The sequence below is a fragment of the Gorilla gorilla genome, chromosome 1 (genome assembly GCF_029281585.2).
Source record: "Gorilla gorilla gorilla isolate KB3781 chromosome 1, NHGRI_mGorGor1-v2.1_pri, whole genome shotgun sequence".
NCBI lineage: Eukaryota > Metazoa > Chordata > Mammalia > Primates > Hominidae > Gorilla > Gorilla gorilla.
In genome coordinates this window covers 32,987,195-33,006,979 of record NC_073224.2, presented here as the reverse complement: position 1 = coordinate 33,006,979, position 19,785 = coordinate 32,987,195, and the positions used below count along the sequence as shown (strand labels likewise).

The window sequence follows — 19,785 nt, the reverse complement described above, 5'->3', positions numbered from 1 at the left end:
CATTTAAAAAAACTATTTGCAGCTTTAACATAGACTGTTTTTCAAGTTTCTATTTTTCCTATCAAAGTTTTAAATTTTAGAGTATTGGTTCAGTCCAATAATAATGATATTAATAGTCAAGGTGGTTATACTAATAAGGCTGGCTCACAAAACAAAAACAATAGAAGACAATAGAAAAATTTCCTATATCAATGAATTCCAAATAATGTATGTAGACTCACTGCCCTCAAAGAGTAGAGAATAACTTCACTCCTTAAGTGTGGGCTGTGCACAGTAACTTCTTTCAAAGGATATAGTTTGGAAAGGGGGAAAAAAAGAGTAATATTTTGTCCAGAAATCCGATAGACACTATCTCAGCTATGTGTGCAGGTTAATAGTAGTAAGTGACAAATCAATTTGGTAGTGCATGCTTTTAGTATAATGAGCTGAAAATGGCACTTTGCCTCTGTAGCCTTCCTCTTAAAATCCATAAGCCCAGGCTAACTGAGGTAAGAGACCAGCAGGACTTGTTTTCTGGTCACAACCTTGTGGACCAAAATAGGATCTGGTCCAGACAGGATGAAGAGGAAAAAACCAGCAGCAACCAGCAGATGGCGACAAAAGGGATCCATAATTGCCCTTACTGCTCACTAGCATAAGGCACTCACACCAGTGCAATGACAGTTTACAAATGCCATGGCCATGATCTGGAAGTTACCACCCCTTTCCGTGAACACAATCCAGAAGTTATGGCCCCTTCCCTAGAAAGTTCTAAATGACCCACCCCTCAATTTGCATTGATCAACCTCTTAATTTGCATACAATTAAAAATGGGTTCACATGAGTATAAATAGAGTTGCAAAAAGCCCATATGTTGCTGACTCTGGGTGCAGTGTCTTTGAGTTGGCCCTACTCTACAAGGAGCAGTACCCTTCAATAGAAGATTGCTGTCTAACACCACCACCTCACTCTTGAATTCTTTACTGGGCAAAGCCAAGAACTCTCCTGGGCTGAGATCTGCCTGTCCTGCACCATAATCATGAGAAAAACATTGGGCAAATCCCAGGTGAGGGACATTCTACAAAAATCCCTGACCAGTACTCCTCAAAACTGTCATGGTCCTCAAAAACAAGGAAGGTCTGAGAAACTGTCACAACCAAGAGGAGTGTAAGGAGACAATAATTAAACCTATGTGGTATCCTGGAACAGAAAAAGAACATTAGGTAAAAACTAAGCGTATCTGAATAAAATAAAAGTTTTAGTTAATTGTTAATATTGGTTCATTAGTTGTGACAAATGTACATTAATAACATGTTATTAGTAATAATAGGAGAAATTGAGTGTGGAGCATATGGGAACTCTATCATCTTCTCAGCTTTTCTGTAAATCTAAAACTACCTCAAAATTTTATTTTAAAAAATAGCAGAATTAATCAGAGCAAAATTCACCTGTCAAAATTGACGAAAAATGACTGTTGCCTTTAAAAGAAGAGAGAAGCGCTATGTGAAGACAGGCACACTGGGAGAAGACCACGCGGTGACAGGAAGAGATTGAAGTGATTCAGCTGCAAGCCAAGGGGCACTCAAGATTACTGGCCACTACCAAAATCTAGGAAGAGGCAGGGAAAGAATCTACTTCAAGTTCCAGAGGGAACATGGCCCTGCCGACACCTTGGCTTTGAATTTTTAAGACCCTAGAACTGGGAGACAAAAGATTTCTATTGTTTTAAGCCACACAGTTTATGCCATGGCAATGACCCGGAAGTTACTGACCCTTTCCTAGAAAGTTCTAAATAACTCGTCCCTCAATTTCCATTGAAGTGCAAGAGTTCACATTTCTCAAGTGTATGTTCTCACTAGTATTTTGCTTTGGTACCCTAAGAAACTAGTGCAAATGCTTGGTTTATTATGGCAATGTAAACCTCCGTTCACTGCAGAACTCAGTAGTGATTCTGCCTGTGATGGTGATTGATGATATTTTCACCTGAATAATTTTATACACTTGCCTTTCCGAATGTATCACTGCATTATTTATTCCTTTAAGTCCTCACACTTTTCATGAAAACACCTCTTCCAGGGATTTCTTCCTCTTGCTTCAATCTGGACAGTTTCCTCTGTAAACCTGCTCTACAGTCACCCCAGGACTCAGTTTCACTGATTTTGTGGGGGTTGAAACCACTGTTTCCTGGGTTCTATGTCTTCTTCTATTATTGTTTTTCTCTTTTGCTGGTACAAGTCTTCCAATAATTTCCTAACCAAGAGTGATGACAGATAAAAGACTTTTGAAGTCTTTTCTCCCTAGGCATCTTGCATTGATGTTGCTGGTGAGAAGGCTGTTGGCATTCTTCTTTTTATATGTCCTGTTTTTATTATTTTACTTTGGACATCTTTCCATTATTCTTGGTGTATTGAAGTACTGTAATAATGTGCCTTGCTGTGGTTATTTTTCTATTTATATGCTGGATACAACAAAGGTCTTTCAGCCTAGAGATGAGTGTTCTTTAATTCTGGGTCCCACTGGTTTCTCATGCTGCTAATATTCATAGGGGTAGGACCCTTGCCTACCATAGCCTCAGTGCCTAGCACAGAACCCTCAGAATACTCAGCATTCATTAAATAATTATAGAATAAAGATGGAATCTGGAAAGAAAGGACTGTAGTGACTTTTGAATTGGTCCTTCAGATTTCTCTAAAGTTATAATGCTGACAAGAAAACAAGAACAAATAGTGAAGCCCAGACTTGGAAAAAGTGACCTAGTCAGTACATGTATTAAAACCATGAAATAAAAGCGAGGAGGAATCATATAAACTTAGGCAATGTAGTTCCAAAAGAGAAAAGCAAAATTTACTTCCACTAGAAGTGAAAATAGCTGACTTATTGATCACTTTCTTTTAAAATGAATACCATTGTCCCATGTTACAGTTGACTAAACTAGGGCTCAGAATGTTCAAATAACAACTAGGAAATGGCAGAGCTGGAATTTAAGTCCGGATATTTGCTCATTTATTTAACAAATATTTACTGAGGCTCCACTGAGTGCCAGTCAGCGTGCTAAAGCTATTGTAACTCTCAAACTCATGCCCTTTTCTTTATCCCTAATGTCACCAAGCAGTGCAAGTAACGGGAACTGGTATAGCTTAGTTACATAAAGTAATATAGGATTGGGTACCCATAAAGAGATAAAACTAAAACTTAATGTTGGCATTTATTGCAAAATGTAGGAGCAACAATCAAACTGAAATTCAGTGATAATGGGAAAAATCGAAAGGGCTGATAAGGAAATCTGGTCATTCTAGTTAGGGTCTTATCCAAACCCTGCTGCATTCATCCTTCCCCCTCAGCCATCCATCCTTCCCTCTGCATTCAACAATGCACTCAGTGGTCTCTGGGGGGCATATTAAAGATACTGAGAACTACTCAGTAAATGAAAATTGTATATATGGTTTTTAACTTATTTCTCAAGTGTATTTGCTCGCAGAAGTCTTTACCTTTTTTACAGATCACAATTTATATTATACTATAAACTTGTTTTGCAGAACACACTCTGGAAAGTATTCTTCTACCAAAGGTTGCATAATATGATTGGATTGTGAGCTTGAGAGCAGGGCTTGTGCTTCCAGCGCCTAGCACGTGGCCTGTGCCTGATCAGTTCTCAGTAACAAGTGAATGAATGAATGTGAGAATTGTGAGCACTTTGGCAGGGCTAATGGATATAAGTGGTTTTTATTTTTGTTTCCTTGTTTGCTTGTTTTAAAGGGTAGGGAGCTGTCACAGAGCCCTTCAAATGACAACAGACAGCTGCTTACTTTCCCTAGTGCAAGCACTCAGGAAGAATTAGATTACATTCTCCTTCTTTGGGGGGTAACTTTTCTCTCAGGCCTCAGAGGTAATTCCAGTCACTAAAATAAATAGGAATTTCCCTTTCCCTACCAAAAGATATTAGGAGTTATCTGATTCTTAAAACACTGCTTTTGAAAGCAGCTATCCCAAATGGATTGAACTTGGAAGGTGTTTTGTTTATCTGGTACATGGATCAGTGGCAGTCCGAAAAGCCCATATGAAAGAAGATGAGGATCCCTTATCTGGATGGAATTTAATTAAAAATAAACAAAAAGATGGCTACTATTTTAGGATAGCATAGCCTCTTATGGCAATTTAATTTCCTTTCAAGAAAGAAGACGATATAAAATCTTTTCAGATGCCAATGTAGTAAGGCATATTCTAAATCACATTATTATTCCCATGGGTGCTTCCTCTACCCCAACCTTCCATTTTTTTTTTCTTTGTCAAGAAATTTTTCTTCAGCACATGAGTTCCATTAGCTGACTCAGTTACATCCTGCCCAGTATCTCTAAGTAGTTAATTTTGACCACACTAAGAGATGGAACTCTAAACCAACAATTCCAAAAATAGTTTCTTTGAAAACAAAGATGCAATCACAAATAGATTGGATTGAAAAGTCTCTTGATAATGTCTTATAGGGTTCCTTTTAAAAAAAAGCAAATGTAATGAGCCAACTCATCATACCAGAGGTCTCATGAAGTAAACCAAAAAAATGCATTTATCTCTTTCTTTGTGCTTAATGTAAATTCTTAGCGTGGAGACTTCATTTTGATTTGTCTTTGTTGTGCATCTTGCCTGTGTCGGTAACATTGGACTTACATGGCAGGCTCCCAAAGGACACTTCTTATTTCATATCACCATACAAGTGATAAGCAACAGTGTTCTTAGAGATGAGCTTTTCAATTAGAGGAGGTTCTATATGAATGTGAGAAAGGATATGGATTCTTCTTGGTCATTTTAAAGACATTTTGAGGCACCTTCCTTTTATTCTCTCTGAGCAATAATAGCAGACATTTACCCATTAATGGAGCTTTTGCTGTGTGACAGGTATCATGCTATGCATCTGACTCATAGTATACCATTTACTCTTGATTATAAACTATGAGGTACACACTATAGTTTCTACTATTTTAAAAATAGTAAAAACAATAGTATGTTTTATAGAAATAGCATGATGGAGGGGTTATTGCCCAAAGTCATGAAGTTAAGGGAGGAAGTGCCAACATTAAACCAAGAAGAGAAACCACCAAATAAGGCTTGGTGCAGTGGCTCATACCTGTAATCTCAGCACTTTGGGTGGCCAAGGCAGGAGGATCATTGAGGTCAGGAGTTTGAAACCAGCCTGGGCAACACAGTGAGATTGAGTCTCTACAAAAAATTCGCTGGGTATGGTGGTGTGTACCTGTTGCGGGGCTGAGACAAGAGGATCACTTGAGCCCAGGAGTTTGAGGCTGCGGTGAGATAAGAAGGTGCCATCTCATTCTAGCCTGGGTGACAGAGAGCTTGTCTCTTAAAACAACAACAACAAACAAACAAATGAAATAGGGAGTCTCTAACACTATACACAATACTTCTCCTAAGCACATTCCATTTGCAATATTATTCTAAATGCCATCCTCCAAATCTCTTGTAGAAAGCAAAAGATTCTTCAAAATCAAACTGTGTCCGGAATTGGTGGGTTCTTGGTCTCACTGACTTCAAGAATGAAGCCGCGGACCCTCGCGGTGAGTGTTACAGTTCTTAAGGTGGCGCGTCTGGAGTCTGTCCCTTCTGATGTTCAGATGTGTTCAGAGTTTCTTCCTTCTGGTGGGTTCGTGGTCTCACTGGCTCAGGAGTGAAGCTGAAGATCTTCGCGGTGAGTGTTACAGCTCGTATAAGCAGCGTGGACCCAAACAGTGAGCAGTAGCAAGCTTTATTGCAAAGAGCGAAAGAACAAAGCTTCCACAGTGTGGAAGGGGACCAGAGCGGGTTGCCAATGCTGGCTCGGGCAGCCTGCTTTTATTCTCTTATCTGGCCCCACCCACATCCTGCTGATTGGTAGAGCCAAGTGGCCTGTTTTGTCAGGGCGCTGATTGGTGTGTTTACAATCCCTGAGCTAGATACAAAGGTTCTCCACTTCCCCAACAGATTAGTTAGATACAGAGTTTCCACACACAGGTTCTCCAAGGCCCCACCAGAGCAGCTAGATACAGAGTGTCGATTGGTGCATTCACAAACCCTGAGCTAGACACAGGGTGCTGATTGGTGTATTTACAAACCTTGAGCTAGATACAGAGTGCCGATTGGTGTATTTACAATCCCTGAGCTAGACATAAAGACTCTCCACGTCCCCACCAGACTCAGGAGCCCAGCTGGCTTCACCTAGTGGATCCGGCACCGGGGCTGCAGGTAGAGCTGCCTGCCAGTCCTGTGCCATGCGTTTGCATTCCTCAGCCCTTGGGTGGTCGATGGGACTGGGCGCCATGGTGCAGGGGGTGGTGCTCGTCGGGGAGGCTCGGGCCACACAGTAGCCCATGGAGTGGGTGGGAGGCTCAGGCATGGCAGGCTGCAGGTCCCGAGCCCTGCCCCATGGGAAGGCAGCCAAGGCCCTGCGAGAAATTGAGCGCAGCGCCGGTGGGCCAGCACTGCTGGGGGACTCAGTACACCCTCCGCAGCCACTGGCCCGGGTGCTAAGCCCCCCATTGCCCAGGGCCAGCAGGGCTGGCTGGCTGCTCCGAGTGCGGGGCCCACCAAGCCCACGCCCACCCGGAACTCCAGTTGGCCCACAAGTGCCACACACAGCCCCGGTTCCCGCTCGTGCCTCTCCCTCCACACCTCCCTGCAAGCTGAGGAAGTGGGCTCCGGCCTTGGCCAGCCCAGAAAGGGGCTCCCACAGTGCAGTGGGGGACTGAAGGGCTCCTCAAATGCCACCAAAGTGGGAGCCCAGGCAGGGGAGGTGCTGAGAGCAAGCGAGGGCTCTGAGGACTGCCAGCAGGCTGTCACCTCTCAAAACCAAACAAAATAAATTAGGTGTCATATTTTAAAAGGTGCCACTACATTCTGTAGGCCGCTGAAACAGGTGCTGCGTGCAGAATCACAACAAAAAAATCCCATCTATTTTCTAAAATTAAACTAGGTTCTGTTTAATAACTAGCATATAAGAAATAAAAGGTTAAATGATTTCTTATCGAATTTGTTTTTTCCTCTACAGGTCGCTAGTAACACAATAATAAAGCTGCTTTATTTTCCAGTGAAGATGTATGTGATAGGGAGTGGAGGAAGAAAAAGGCCAGAAAATTCCATAGTTAGCAAATATACCTTTCTTACTTAAAATTCTTTTTTCCAATGTGAGCCTTCTAAAGAGTTACTGAGAAATTAGGTGAGCTCACCTCATTTAATGCAATAGATATGTTTCTGAAAAATAAGCAATACATAGGACATTGGCCAATTAAGAATTTTGATGAAGAAGAATTTTCACATCCGAAAGAGTAAAAATGAAAAACGGTACAAATGTAGTGGCTTTTAAATTTCAAAACAAATTATTTTGATAAGATAAATATTCCTCTCATAAAGTGAAAATGGAAGAGACTGCTTGCTGGGTGTTCGTCAAAATGGAGTTAGATGGTCTGTCCCAGACTCCCCTGTTGTTAGTTCTGGGAACAGAAGTAATGGTGCTTCTTCAGGACTGGCTCATAGAAACCTGCCGTGTTCAGCCCCCACAATCCTCTCCCTTCTGCTGGCTGGAAACAAATGACAATGAAGCCTCACGTCTTGGAGAAACCACACTGCTGAGGAACTCAAGTCCTAGAAGAACCATTTGAAGGGACCCATCTCACTAAAGAAAATCACACAAGCAAGAAGTAAACTTCATTGTATCTATGTATTTAATTGTGATAACAGTCTACCTTAACTGATAAAGCAAAAATTCCCTCCTTTTCTGGACACCCAGTTTCAAAAGCTCAGTGTCATTTTTTACTTCTCTCTTTTCAGGTTGTTTAATATAATAAAATTTATGTGTGTGTGTGTGTGTGTGTGTGTGACAAGGTCTTGCTCTGTTGCCCAGGCTGGAGTGCAATGGCACGATCCCAGCCCACTACAGCCTTGACCTCCAAGCTCAAGTGTTCCTCCCACCTCAGCCTCCAGAGTAACTGGGACTACAGGCATGGGCCACCACACCTGGCTAATTTTTGTACTTTTTGTAGAGACAGGGTTTCACCATGTTGCCCAGGCTGGTCTTGAACCCCTGGGCTCAAGCGATCTGCCCATCTCCACCTCCCAAAACTCTAGGATTACAGGCGTGAGCCACTACACCCAACCATTTTATTTTTAAAAGTTTTCTTTGCAATATTGCTCACATTGTTTCCTTCCTTTTTATTCTTATTGTCACTCCCAAGTTCAGGCTTTTACCTCTTTTATTTGAAGTATTAAAGTATACTTCTAAGTCATTTCTGTGGCTTAAATTTATTTAATCCACTCCATCCTGCATCCTACCAACACAATAACATTGTTTCATCATTTCAAATTGAAATCGAAACTCTCCAAAGCTTTCCTACTGCTGAATGGATAAAAACACAAAATCCTCAATAGAGAATTCACTTTCTGGAGCCAACTTACCTTTCCAAATATTTCCCATTATTCCCTAAGAGAATCCTCCTGACATACTCACTGTTTTTCATATACACTAGACCTTTTCTCAACCACCTATTTGTCCACACATTTTTCTTCCAGCTAGAATATTATTTTCCCTTTCTCACTTCTGAAAGTCTTACCTGTCATTCATGGTTCATCTCAAGCTCAATCTTCTCCTTGAAACCTTTAAGCGTACCCTCCTGGAAAGTTATCTCCCTCACCTCGAACCACCCCCCCCAGCCCCTGCCAGAATCTCCTATAGGGCTGATTGTTTATCCTGCTTATTATATATTTATAAAACACTCCACTGAGTTATTAATTACCTTTTCCTTGACTGTGAAAACATGATTCTGGTTTCAAGGTAGGACCATTTTTTCTCTAGCACTGTGTCTCATACACTTCAGCACAAGCTGTTAGTGGCCTGTGCATTCAACTCCCATGCATAGCCACTTCCTCCAGGCAAACCCCACAGCCAGCATCCAAATTTTAAAAGGGGTTCTGTCATCAACCCAAAGTTTCTTCTCTCTCAAGGAACCTAGATTTAGAAGTTGAGTCTAGGCCACCTATCTAAGATACAGTAGTCAATTTAACATATTTTATTGCTCTCAACATCACAGAGAAAGAGCCTTACTGCAGATCTCATTCTTTCCTTCAAAGCCAGTTTGCCCATTCCTCTTCAGAAACCTTTAAGAGTGGTTATTGGGAGAGATGACAAGACTCCATCTGCTTAAGGAGTCCCTCTAACCCAGAATAGTAGATGTAAACACTTGACATGTTGTTATAGAGTGAATGTTTGTGTTCCCCTCCAATCCGTATGTTGAAATTCCAAGCCCCAATGTGTTCGCATTGGGAGGTGGGGCCTTTGGGAGGTAAATAGGTCATGAAGGTGAAGTCTTCATGAATGGGATTAGTGTCCTTATAAAAGAGACCCCACAGAGCTCTCTCATTCTGTTTCTGCCATGTGAGGACACAGCAAGAAGTTGGTCATCTGCAACCTGAAGTGGCTCCTCCCCAGAAACGGAATCTGCTGGGGTCTTAATGGTGGGCTTCCCAGCCTCCAGAATTATGAGTGTAAATGTTTGTTGTTTAAGCTACCCAGTCTATGGTAGTTTGCTATAGTACCCCAAACTGACTAAGATACATGTGTTTGTCATCCACTCAGTTGTTTTCCTAAAATAAAGGAAGTCAGCTCCAAAGATGAATTTTCATCTCTTTTTGTAGAGATGGGTGCTATTATGCTTTTTAATGAACGTTTATTCACAAATAAAAACAAAACATACCTCTCACATCCTCAGAGCAAATACTTACAGTAACATACATTGATGCTCACAAGCTCATTGATAACATTACATTTATTATTATCACATAAACCATACCTCCTGTTTATGAAGCACTTATGGTGTTTTAGTCAATGTTATGGTACCTGCTATATATGGTCTCTAATTTTATTTTAACTTCCTATAGTAAACAATATTAGGTGCTCACTCAATAGTCATTTTCTAACCTGATTTTTCCTTGCAAACAGAACCCCAAATTTGTTTGGAGAGAAATGTGTCCAAATCCAAACAAAGCATCACCATTTCTTTGAACCATCATAAGGATCTAATCATTTTTTTTGCTTTCCTAGCCTCCCTCTAGCCAGAGATACTGGGTAACACAGTTCTGGCTGAGAAGACAAGAGAAGAAATCTGCTAAGCATTTCTGGAAAAAGTTTTGACTTGCTGATGAAAGGGAACAGACATACTGGTTGCCTTCCTTTTCCCTTTCAGCTGCCTAGTCGCCATTTTGCAATGTGAAACATCATCATTAAGGAAAGATCAAAACAATTGCAGAGATGTCAACCATCATGCCTTTGAATTCATGCTCACATTTGTCTACCTCCAGATTCAGTTATATTTGAGGTACTCTTTGAGTTAAGATCATTCTCATTTTATACCACTTGCAGCTGAACACACTCCCCACTAATTTACCTTGTAAGGTGAATTTCACTTAAAGGAAGAACACATAAGTCAGGGAATGACACATAATAGTAAATGCAGGGGTTTTTTTCTATTTATGATATAGATTTGTACAACTGCTATGTTCTTGACATTGTACCAATTTCAAGGTACAAATAAGACATAATCCCTAAAAGCATGGGTTACAAAATCTGGGTTCAGCATAGGGTTTCATGATAAACAAACAAACACAAATTGTTTTTTATTGTATTTCCTTCTTCTTCACATCTTGTGAATCTAAGAAAAATATCAGAATGTTCATTTCAACTCAATTTTTGAAGAGTACAATCTCTAAGTAAAAAGAAACTGTAAATGTTTATAAATGTAACTAGAGCCTACTAGAAAATAAAGCCATGCAAGTGTGTTTAGGTCCTAATCTTATTAACCAGATTAGTGACACATAGTCTGCCCAAAGTTAATGAAAGCAGTGAGGTTCTTTGACTTCAGTAGATACACACCTGAACCACAGAGATAAACTTGCTTCAAACCTGTGCGATATGTTTTTCTAAGCATAAAATTGAGCATGATAGCTCCAATTTCAGTCTCAGTTTCAAAGCTTCCCTTTCCTGAATAAGAGGCAAACTGTCACATTAATTTTTAGCGAATTAAAATCAGTTAACTTGAAAAGCTCTTGGCCCCAATGCAGAGAAAATTGTTTGCATAATAATAACTTATTTTCTTTTTTAAAAGGCGGACTTCTGCCTGAATGCTTCTATAAACTTTTAAGAAAATGGGATTCTCAAATCTCAAGCATATTGGGTTGCAGTTGGCACTTGAAGCTGGGGACATGCAGAGCTGGCTAATGTCAGCAGCTGTAGGACTGTCAAGAAAAATAGGTGGAAGGGACACTTTTATTATAAGTAGACTTGCAAGGCATTCCAACTTTCAGCTGCTCAACCCAGTATACCAAACACCTCTGACTACCTCAAGTGTGGCCTTGCTGAGTGCTTCCATATTTAGGGGTTATTAGACAGGATTGAAGCAAGTGACCTCTAATGAGGAAGCAATCAGGGCAGGCTCTGAACCTCCTCAGAGGTACTGTAATGAACTGGCCTTGGAAGGTCTTTGATGCTGCCTTTGCATACTGTATATGAGCTTTCTGCTCAGTCATTTCCTCTGCACTCTGGTAGCACAGCATGAAGCCTGCTATTAGAAAAAAGGTTTATTGCTACCTTGCAAACATTTATTGGGTAATATCTAAAACATGGTGTCAAGTTATAGTAATGCGCTGTTCTGGGAAACTTTTTGAGAATTTTAGTGTTTCAGAAGATGGTCCTTTGAGAATTCTTCTGTTTCAGAAATGAAAAGTGGTAGATATATACGTGTGTGTGTATAATATGCTCATGTATCCTCTGATTACTTGCCAGAGATGTGCCATTTTTCTTTCAAGGGAAACATCTATTCCTAAGATAGATTATTCTTGAAATTTTCAAAGAGTATGCCTCAGAGAACAAATATACAAGTTTACCATTTGCCTGCAGATATTATTTGCCTGTGTTTATGCTAGGTCACTGACACCACACACATTTTAATCCCCAAGGGAATTTATTTGGTGGTGTTATCTACTCAACCAAGCTGAAGCTTATCTAGTTCACAAGAAAATAGTCAATATGAGCTCCATGCAGACTTATGCTGTTAATGCAGAAGAGGGAAAGAGAATTTACCTTTAACTGTTATGATGAAAATGTGTACAATGACACTTAACTATGGCATGCAAATCCTCTTTTTCTCCCCCACAGGTATCTGGAAAGTACCTTATACAGCGAGGTGCTCAGAAAATGTTTATTGATTAAATAGATGATGATTAACAGATTAATAAAAGGTGAAAGTTACTATCTATGCATTTTTTTCCAGTTTGATGTTCAAAAACTTACCAATGGATGGGGAGTTGCTTTTCATAAACAATTTATAAAGCACTGTCCTGGATGAAATTATAAAAAGGACGTGGTGTCAAAGATGACTTAGTGGAGTTGAGGTGAAAAATGTGTAATGAGCAAATCATGGTAATTGGGATATCCATCACCTCAAACCCTTATCATGTCTTTGTGTTGAGGACATTTCAAATCTTCCCTTCCAGCTATTTTGAAATATACAACAAATTATTGTTAAGTGTAGCCACCCTAGTGTGCTACTGTACACTAGGACTTACTTATTCCTTCTATCTAACTGTATTTTTGAACCCATGAACCAACATCTCTTTGATTTCCAGCCTGGGCTTTGGTGTCCCTTTTTTTGTGTTTTTTCATAGGGCCCTATATTTATATTATTTGGGCTCAACACATTGCAAAACTGCAGAGGAGTTTACTATTATGCACATTATTATTCTATATTCTGTCACTCTAAGAAACAATAAGTGACCATCTGAAGAGACCATCTTCTAGCACCAAAATATTTAAAGATGATTAAGAATAAGACAAGGGTCTCCTTATTTACAAAATGACATAATTGAAAGGACTGGATTATTAGCAACTCCTCTGGAAAAGGATTACTCTTTTGGATTTTAATTACATAACTAATATATCAACTGAAGTGCTATGCCCTGACATGTGTTCCCCTCAGCTTCACAATCCATATGTTGAAACCCAACCCCTTAATGTGATGGCATTTGGAGATGGGGCTTTGGAGATATTAGTTAGGTTTAGATGAGGTCATGAGAATGGGGCTCTTATGATGAGATGAGTACCTTCATAAAAAGAGACACGAGGTATTTCTCTTTTCTCTCTTCTCTCTCTCCCTCTTTCCCTCCCTCCCTCTCTCCTCCTTCTCTCTCTTCCTCCTTTATGTGAGGACATAGCCAGAAGGCAGCTGTGTCTGCAAGCCAGGAAGAAAGCCCTCACCAGAAATCAACTATATCAGCACCTTGATCTTGAACTTCTATCCTTAGAACAGAGAGAAAATGAATTTCTATTCTTGAAGCCACCCAACCTACGGTATTTTGTTATGGCAGTCAAGCTGAATAAGATATATATCTACACTGAGACCATTAAAAGTAGTTCCTGATTGGCAGAAAGGTTGTATATATAAATGGCTCATTGAAAGTTCTCACTGCATGGATGAGAAATCTCAGATTGAGGTTCTTAAATTTTGAAAAATAGAAATAAAGGAATTAACGCAACACTCTTCTAATCTTTCTGCCTTCAGTTTTTGCTCCCTTTGACTATTCTCTGTACACTGCATCCAGAGGTTATATTTTGACAGGAAAATTCAAATGATGTATATTATTTTTCTACTCAAAATCTCCCCACTGGCACCCTATTGTCCTAATGCATAAACTGCTATTGCAGTCAATTCACCTGAAATAAGCTCTCTTCCTGCCACGTCTTTTACATAGATTGTTTACTCCTCTTGTGATCCCAGTTCCCTGCTCCTCCCTCTCCTCCACACTTTTCAATAATTAAATTATACTCAGCTTTCAGAATTCAGTCAGGATATCCTACCTTCTTTGGTCAGCCCCCCAGGGTTTTCTGAAAGCTGGGAAGAGGCCCTCTTCTGCAATCCCCGTGCACTGTAGACACATCCCCTTTAGGTCCCTATGTTGTGAGTGACTGTTTTCTTGTCTGTCTCTGCCACTATATTATGCACTTTTAGAAGGCAAGGACTACTTCTCTTCATTGTATACCTAGAACTTAACCCAAAAACTGGCATGTGCATGCACCCAAGTTTTCACTGAGAAAATAATTGCGTGAGTCACTTGCTTTCCAGGTCTTTCTGACTACTATGATGGTGATGACTTGTAGTCACAGCATGAAATTGGTTTCTGCCCCAGAGGATTGTATCTCTCTACTTTGCACGACCCCTAGATTTCAATCCCTCTTTATTCTCTCCTGATCCTTGGGTTCCAGTAATTCTCTGGGTTTCAGATATAAGCACAGTGTGAGGAGCTCTTCATTCTTGACATAGAACTTTCAGGCAAGAAAGAAATAGATTCCTGGGAATATCTATATTCCCTCTGGCCCTATTCCTTACTCCCAAAACATAATAACCCTTTTCTTAGGTTTTTCCTCTCTACCTTTTTACTTCTTCCTTATTCTCACGATTACATGAATTAACTTCCTAGAGAGTATGAATTCAGACTGAATTAATATGTATTTAGGTGACATAAAAGATCTCTTTCAGTACTTCTTAATCTCACCAAATGATGCATACTATACAATAAAAAATTGCAATTTTTTCATTAGCTTTTTTTTTTTTTGGTTTCTGGTAGGGTTTTCCTTTAGTGGTATTTTGGCAAGTAAGACAATCCAGTTATTTTTAAAAGCATATTAGTAGAAACTCACCAGAAGTCAATATACTGGTCCAAGAATAATTAACTGATTGACTTTATTGTTTATGAAACTTTGTAATGTTCCTTTTGATGTGAATGCTTATCTTAGGGGGAAATGCACTTTTCAAATATAAATGATCATGTTTAAACAAACTGCTTCTAGTTTCAAATATGGCACTGAAAAACAAAACAAAATAAACACTCAATTTTTATTTAAAATGGTGGGCAATTTACTTTCTTTTTGTTTGGGATCTGATTCAAGAGCCTCAATTCAGCTTATTGCAGAACTAACTAAACTAAACCTCAAAGGAAAAATTTTAAAAATGATTTTTATAGCAATGACATCATTATATAAAATGTTGGCATTTCATGTTTTCCAAACAGAAACTTGGAAATAACAGAATACAAGTTAAATAAAACAAATTGAAACTAATCCAATTCTCTGTTTTTCTTTCCCTTTTTAAAAACCAAGCTTTTTATTGCCAGCTTTTACTTTGCATAATAATATATGATGAATTGTCCAAGAAAGACCCAGTGGGTACATTTCTCTTAGAAATAAGCCTCTCTGTGCAATAGGAGGCCAAGTTCTAGGGCAACATACTTATATAATCATGTAAGATTTTCCTTATTGCTAACAATTGACCAACCTGGGCACTTGTCAAATATGTAAACACATGGAGTTCACTGGTCACCAGAGGATTGAAAACACAAATCACTCTATTCATATCCATCCCTAGTTCTAGAAAAACAATACCAACTTAAAGCATATATCCTACTAGCAATAGGACTAGCAAAATTATTTTGTTATACCAGAGCTACATGTTATACATTTTGCTACTTATGGATTTAATTACTCAGAATCGTTATACACATGGCTACAACTGTAAACTTTATAATATTTTGCTGGCATACCTTCCAAAAGAGTTTTGAAAAGCTATGAATTTACTTCTATATTTGCATTTGACATATAAAGTACTTCATTGTAATTTGAAATAGTAGTCAAAGATATAATTTTCATTATAAATATTACTATTTTATAATTTTATAAAATTTATCACAAAAATTGAAACACTTTTATAAATAGATATCAAATAAAAAGATAAAAATATTATTGAAAATGTATCTCTTGATAGGTGTATGGGATTTCCTTTCCCCAATTATTCACTAACACATGAATGAATATGTTTTATTGCAAGAAGGAGGCAGGGTTAAGTGGAAATTAAAAAAAAGAAAAGGCATTAGGCTACTACCTAGCATGGGGCTTATAAACATTATTAAGAATTTTTGTTAAGAGCATTACTTACAGGAGAATTCATCATTTATTTGTAAGTTTTGCCAAATAAATAAACAGTATTAATCAACATACAGTAGGGATAAATTAGCAGATCAAAAATTGATGAGAGCAATTTGTGAAAAAATTATTGAAAATATTTTTGGAGCCTGAATAAATAATTAGAAAAAACAAAATGTTAACTAACCCCAATATATATTTCTTTTATCTAAAAATGTAATATTGATATATAAGAAATAATAATAAAACTTCTAATCTCTTTCTTCTTAAAATCATGTAAAATATACAACTGAGATATAGACTGAGATACAAGGTAATTGAGAATATTCATCAAACCCTTTTTTATTGGATATGGGAAAAATAAAGAGATGGTGTGTTTTGCAGTAGAGTGAAATTTTCCAGCATGCTTTTTAATAGACTTTGAAAATTCCAATCATTAGATAGATAGATAGATAGACAGACAGATAGATAGATAGATAGATGATAGACAGGCCGGGTGCAGTGGCTCATGCCTATAATCCCGGCACTCTAGGAGGCTGAGGCAGGTGGATAACTTGAGGTCAGGAGTTCAAGACCAGCCTGGCCAAAATAGTGAAACCCCACCCTGTCTGTACTAATAATACAAAAATTAGCTGGGTGTGGTGGTGAGCACCTGTAATCCCAGCTACTCGAGAGGCTAGATACAAGAATCATTTGAACCTGGGAGACAGAGGTTGCAGTGAGCTGAGATCGTTCCACTGCATTCCAGCCTGGGGAACACAGCAAGACAGACTCTGTCTCAAAAAAAAAAAGATAGATAGATAGATAGATAGATAGATAGATAGATAGATAGATAGGGCACACAACTTTGCCATGAGTTTACTGCCTGGGTGAAATCAGGCATTGGAGGCTACAGAATTTCTTATTGATAATATTTGCTTTGCTTCCATAGATTTATCCTTCTGGGTGACACATTCTTTAACAATAGTTGTAGTATGAAAAAGGAGATATTTAAACAAAAATTTACACTGAGAAAGGGCAAGATGGCCAACTAGATGCTGCCACATGGAACAGCTGCCACCAAAGGGCTGAGACAACTGGTGCACTCCTAACAGATCTTCATCAGGAAGGCACTGAGAGTGGTCAGAGGGAAAATGCAGAAGCTGGACTGAAGGGGAAGGAAGCTGGGAACCCTGCACGATGATACTGTGCATCAGGACTCATTCCTGGTCCCCAGTTACTCTGGGGAAATAGGTGAGTGGAACTGGCAAGGAGCAACATACTCTTACCTTGGGCCTCTGGAATCCCTGCAGGAAGAGACCCCTTGACCACCACAGACACTCCAGTTGGCAGGGAGAGCTGCTTAGAGAAGTGGTAGGGTCGGCAAGCCAGCTGATGTAGAGACCAGAGGGTTTGGTGTGGGAGCATCTGTAGCGGAGCATGGCTAGGGATGGCCATACCCCGGGGCTTAACTTGCTCCAATAGGAGACTTTAACCCTAGCAGAACTGTCAGACCTGAACTCTACTGGGCAGTCTTGCTCATCAGATGGGGCTGGTCTGACCAACCTGAGCACCCGTTAGTCCTGGCCTCTCCTGGGACCCCACCTTGTCTGTGTTTGCGTGCAGAGCAGCCTCGGGTGCCTGGGGGCCCACATTATAGCTCCTGGGCTGGCATACCATAGTACCTGACCAGTGGAGAACTCCATCAGGGTGGCCCCCATAGCCATGCACCAACCCGCCTGCTCCCTCTTACACTGCAGCTTTGCTGGGCCCCACAGCAAATCCCCACATTGCTTCGCCAGCACATGGGTAGATTTTGCCTTCCTTGCTCCACCAGCGTGTGTGATTGGATGCACCCTGACCTGCCACTTCTGTGGCAGGAGTGCAGTCCATCCCCCTTATCCTGGCAACTGCCATTGCAATTAGACCATTGTTTGGCACACAGCCACACCCCCACCAGTGCCCTGACCTTGCACCAACACTGCCATGGGAGTGAAACTAGGTACAGAGAACAGTGGACCCTCCCTGGACCTGAGTCACCACCCCTGTCTGTAGTACACTGAGAATGCACACAGACCTGTGCCCACCAGTGCCCCAACCCTGTGCCAATGCCTCTACCAGTGTGACTGTGTGCACAGTCACTGGGAGGGCCCCCTGCCCCAGCTCACTGAGCCATGTTGCTTCCACCACTGTGGTGAACACCCACATGGAGGCAGGCACCCCCACACCCACTAGCACCCTGCTGCAGCCAACAAGGGTGCCCCTCCCTGCACTGCTACTGCTGCTGCTGCTGGCATGTGCAAATGAGGACGGATCACACTGTCACTGCACTATGAAATGCTTTGGCTGACACCATCCATTGGAGTGTAGTGACTAGCAGTCTGGGAGCACCTCAGGCCACTCAGCACAGTGGATTCCTAACATCAAGAGGCCGGAAAACAAAGACAGGGCACAATAAAAGTCATCCAGAGTTAGAGCATGCAGTCTAGGAGTTGGGAACTGAGCACTGGCCCCCTAAAATGTTTCAGAAACTAAGCCAGTTGGATGAATTCACCTTATACCATAATCAAACCCTCAAGGTCATCGAATAGGATAATAGAAAAAAAATTCAAAGGTTAACAACTTCAAAGACTGAAGGAACATCAGCCCATAAAGATGAGAAAGGACCAGTGCAAGAACTCTGACAACTCAAAAAGCCAAAGTGCCTTCATTCCTCCAAATGACCACACCATCTCCTCAGCAAGGGTCTGAACTGTGCTGAGGTGGCTGAAATGACCAAAATAGAGTTCAGAATATGGATAGGAATGAACATGATTGAGATGCAGGAGTACATTGAAACCCAACCCAAGGAAGCTAAAAATCACAATAAAATGATGCGGGAGCTGACAGACAAAGTAGCCAGTAGAGAAAAGAATGTAACCAACCTGTAGTGCTAAAAAACTCACGGCAAGAATTTCATAATACAATCACAAGTATTAGTAGCAGAATAGACTAAGTGGAGGAAAGAATCTCAGAGCCTGAAGACTGTCTTTCTGAAATATGACAGTCAGACAAGAATAGAGAAAAAAAGAATAAAAGGGAATGAACAAAACCTCTGAGAAATAAGAGCTATGTAAAGAAACCAAATCTGTGACTCATTTGTGTCCCTGAAAGAGATAAGGAGAGAATAAGCAACTTGCAAAACATATTTCAGGATATCATCCATGACAACTTCAACAACCTAGCTAGAGAGACAAGGAATTAAAATTCAGGAAATGCAGAGAACTTCAAAGCACAAGAAGATGATCCCCAAGATACATAATCATCAGATTCTCCAAGGTCAAAATAAAAGAAAAAATATGAAAGGCAGCTAAAGAGAAGGGGCAGCTCATCTACAAAGGGAAGCCCATCAGACTAACAGCAGACCTCTCAGCAGAAACCTTACAAGTCAGAAGAGACTGGGGAGCAATATGCAACATTTTTAAAGAAGAAAAAACAAGCCAGAATTTCATATCTGGCCAAACTAAGATTCATAAGCAAAGGAGAAATAAGATCCTTTTCAGACAAGCAAATGTTGAGGGAATTTGTTACCACTAGACCTGCCTTTCAAGAGCTTCTGAAGAAGCACTAAATATAGAAAGGAAAGATTGTTACCAGCCACTATAAAAACACAAATAAGTACATGAACCAGTGACACTATAAAGCAACCACATAAACAAGTCTGCATAATAACCAGTTAACATCATGATGACAGGATCAAATCCACACATATCAATACTAACCTTGAATGTAAACAAGCTAATGCCCCAATTAAAGGGCACAGAGTGGCAAACTGGTGCACTAAC

General features: G+C 40.1%; 1 protein-coding gene across 3 annotated transcripts in view; it reads left to right on the top strand.

The window, feature by feature from the left end:
- Positions 1 to 8,240, top strand: part of LOC134758841 (uncharacterized) — a 330,244-nt gene extending 322,004 nt beyond the window's left edge. For 2 of the 3 annotated variants that reach the window (XR_010134489.1, XR_010134491.1), the window contains exons 2-3: positions 5,456 to 5,677; positions 7,013 to 8,240. Coding sequence is in view for 1 of the 3 variants with exons in the window: in XM_063708186.1 (XP_063564256.1) it covers positions 5,456 to 5,546; positions 7,013 to 7,020 (99 nt within the window). In the remaining 2 variants the exon portion in view is untranslated. The remainder of the gene's footprint in view (positions 1 to 5,455; positions 5,678 to 7,012) is intronic. The other variant, XM_063708186.1, reaches the window with a different exon arrangement.
- Positions 8,241 to 19,785: the final 11,545 nt, after the last annotated feature.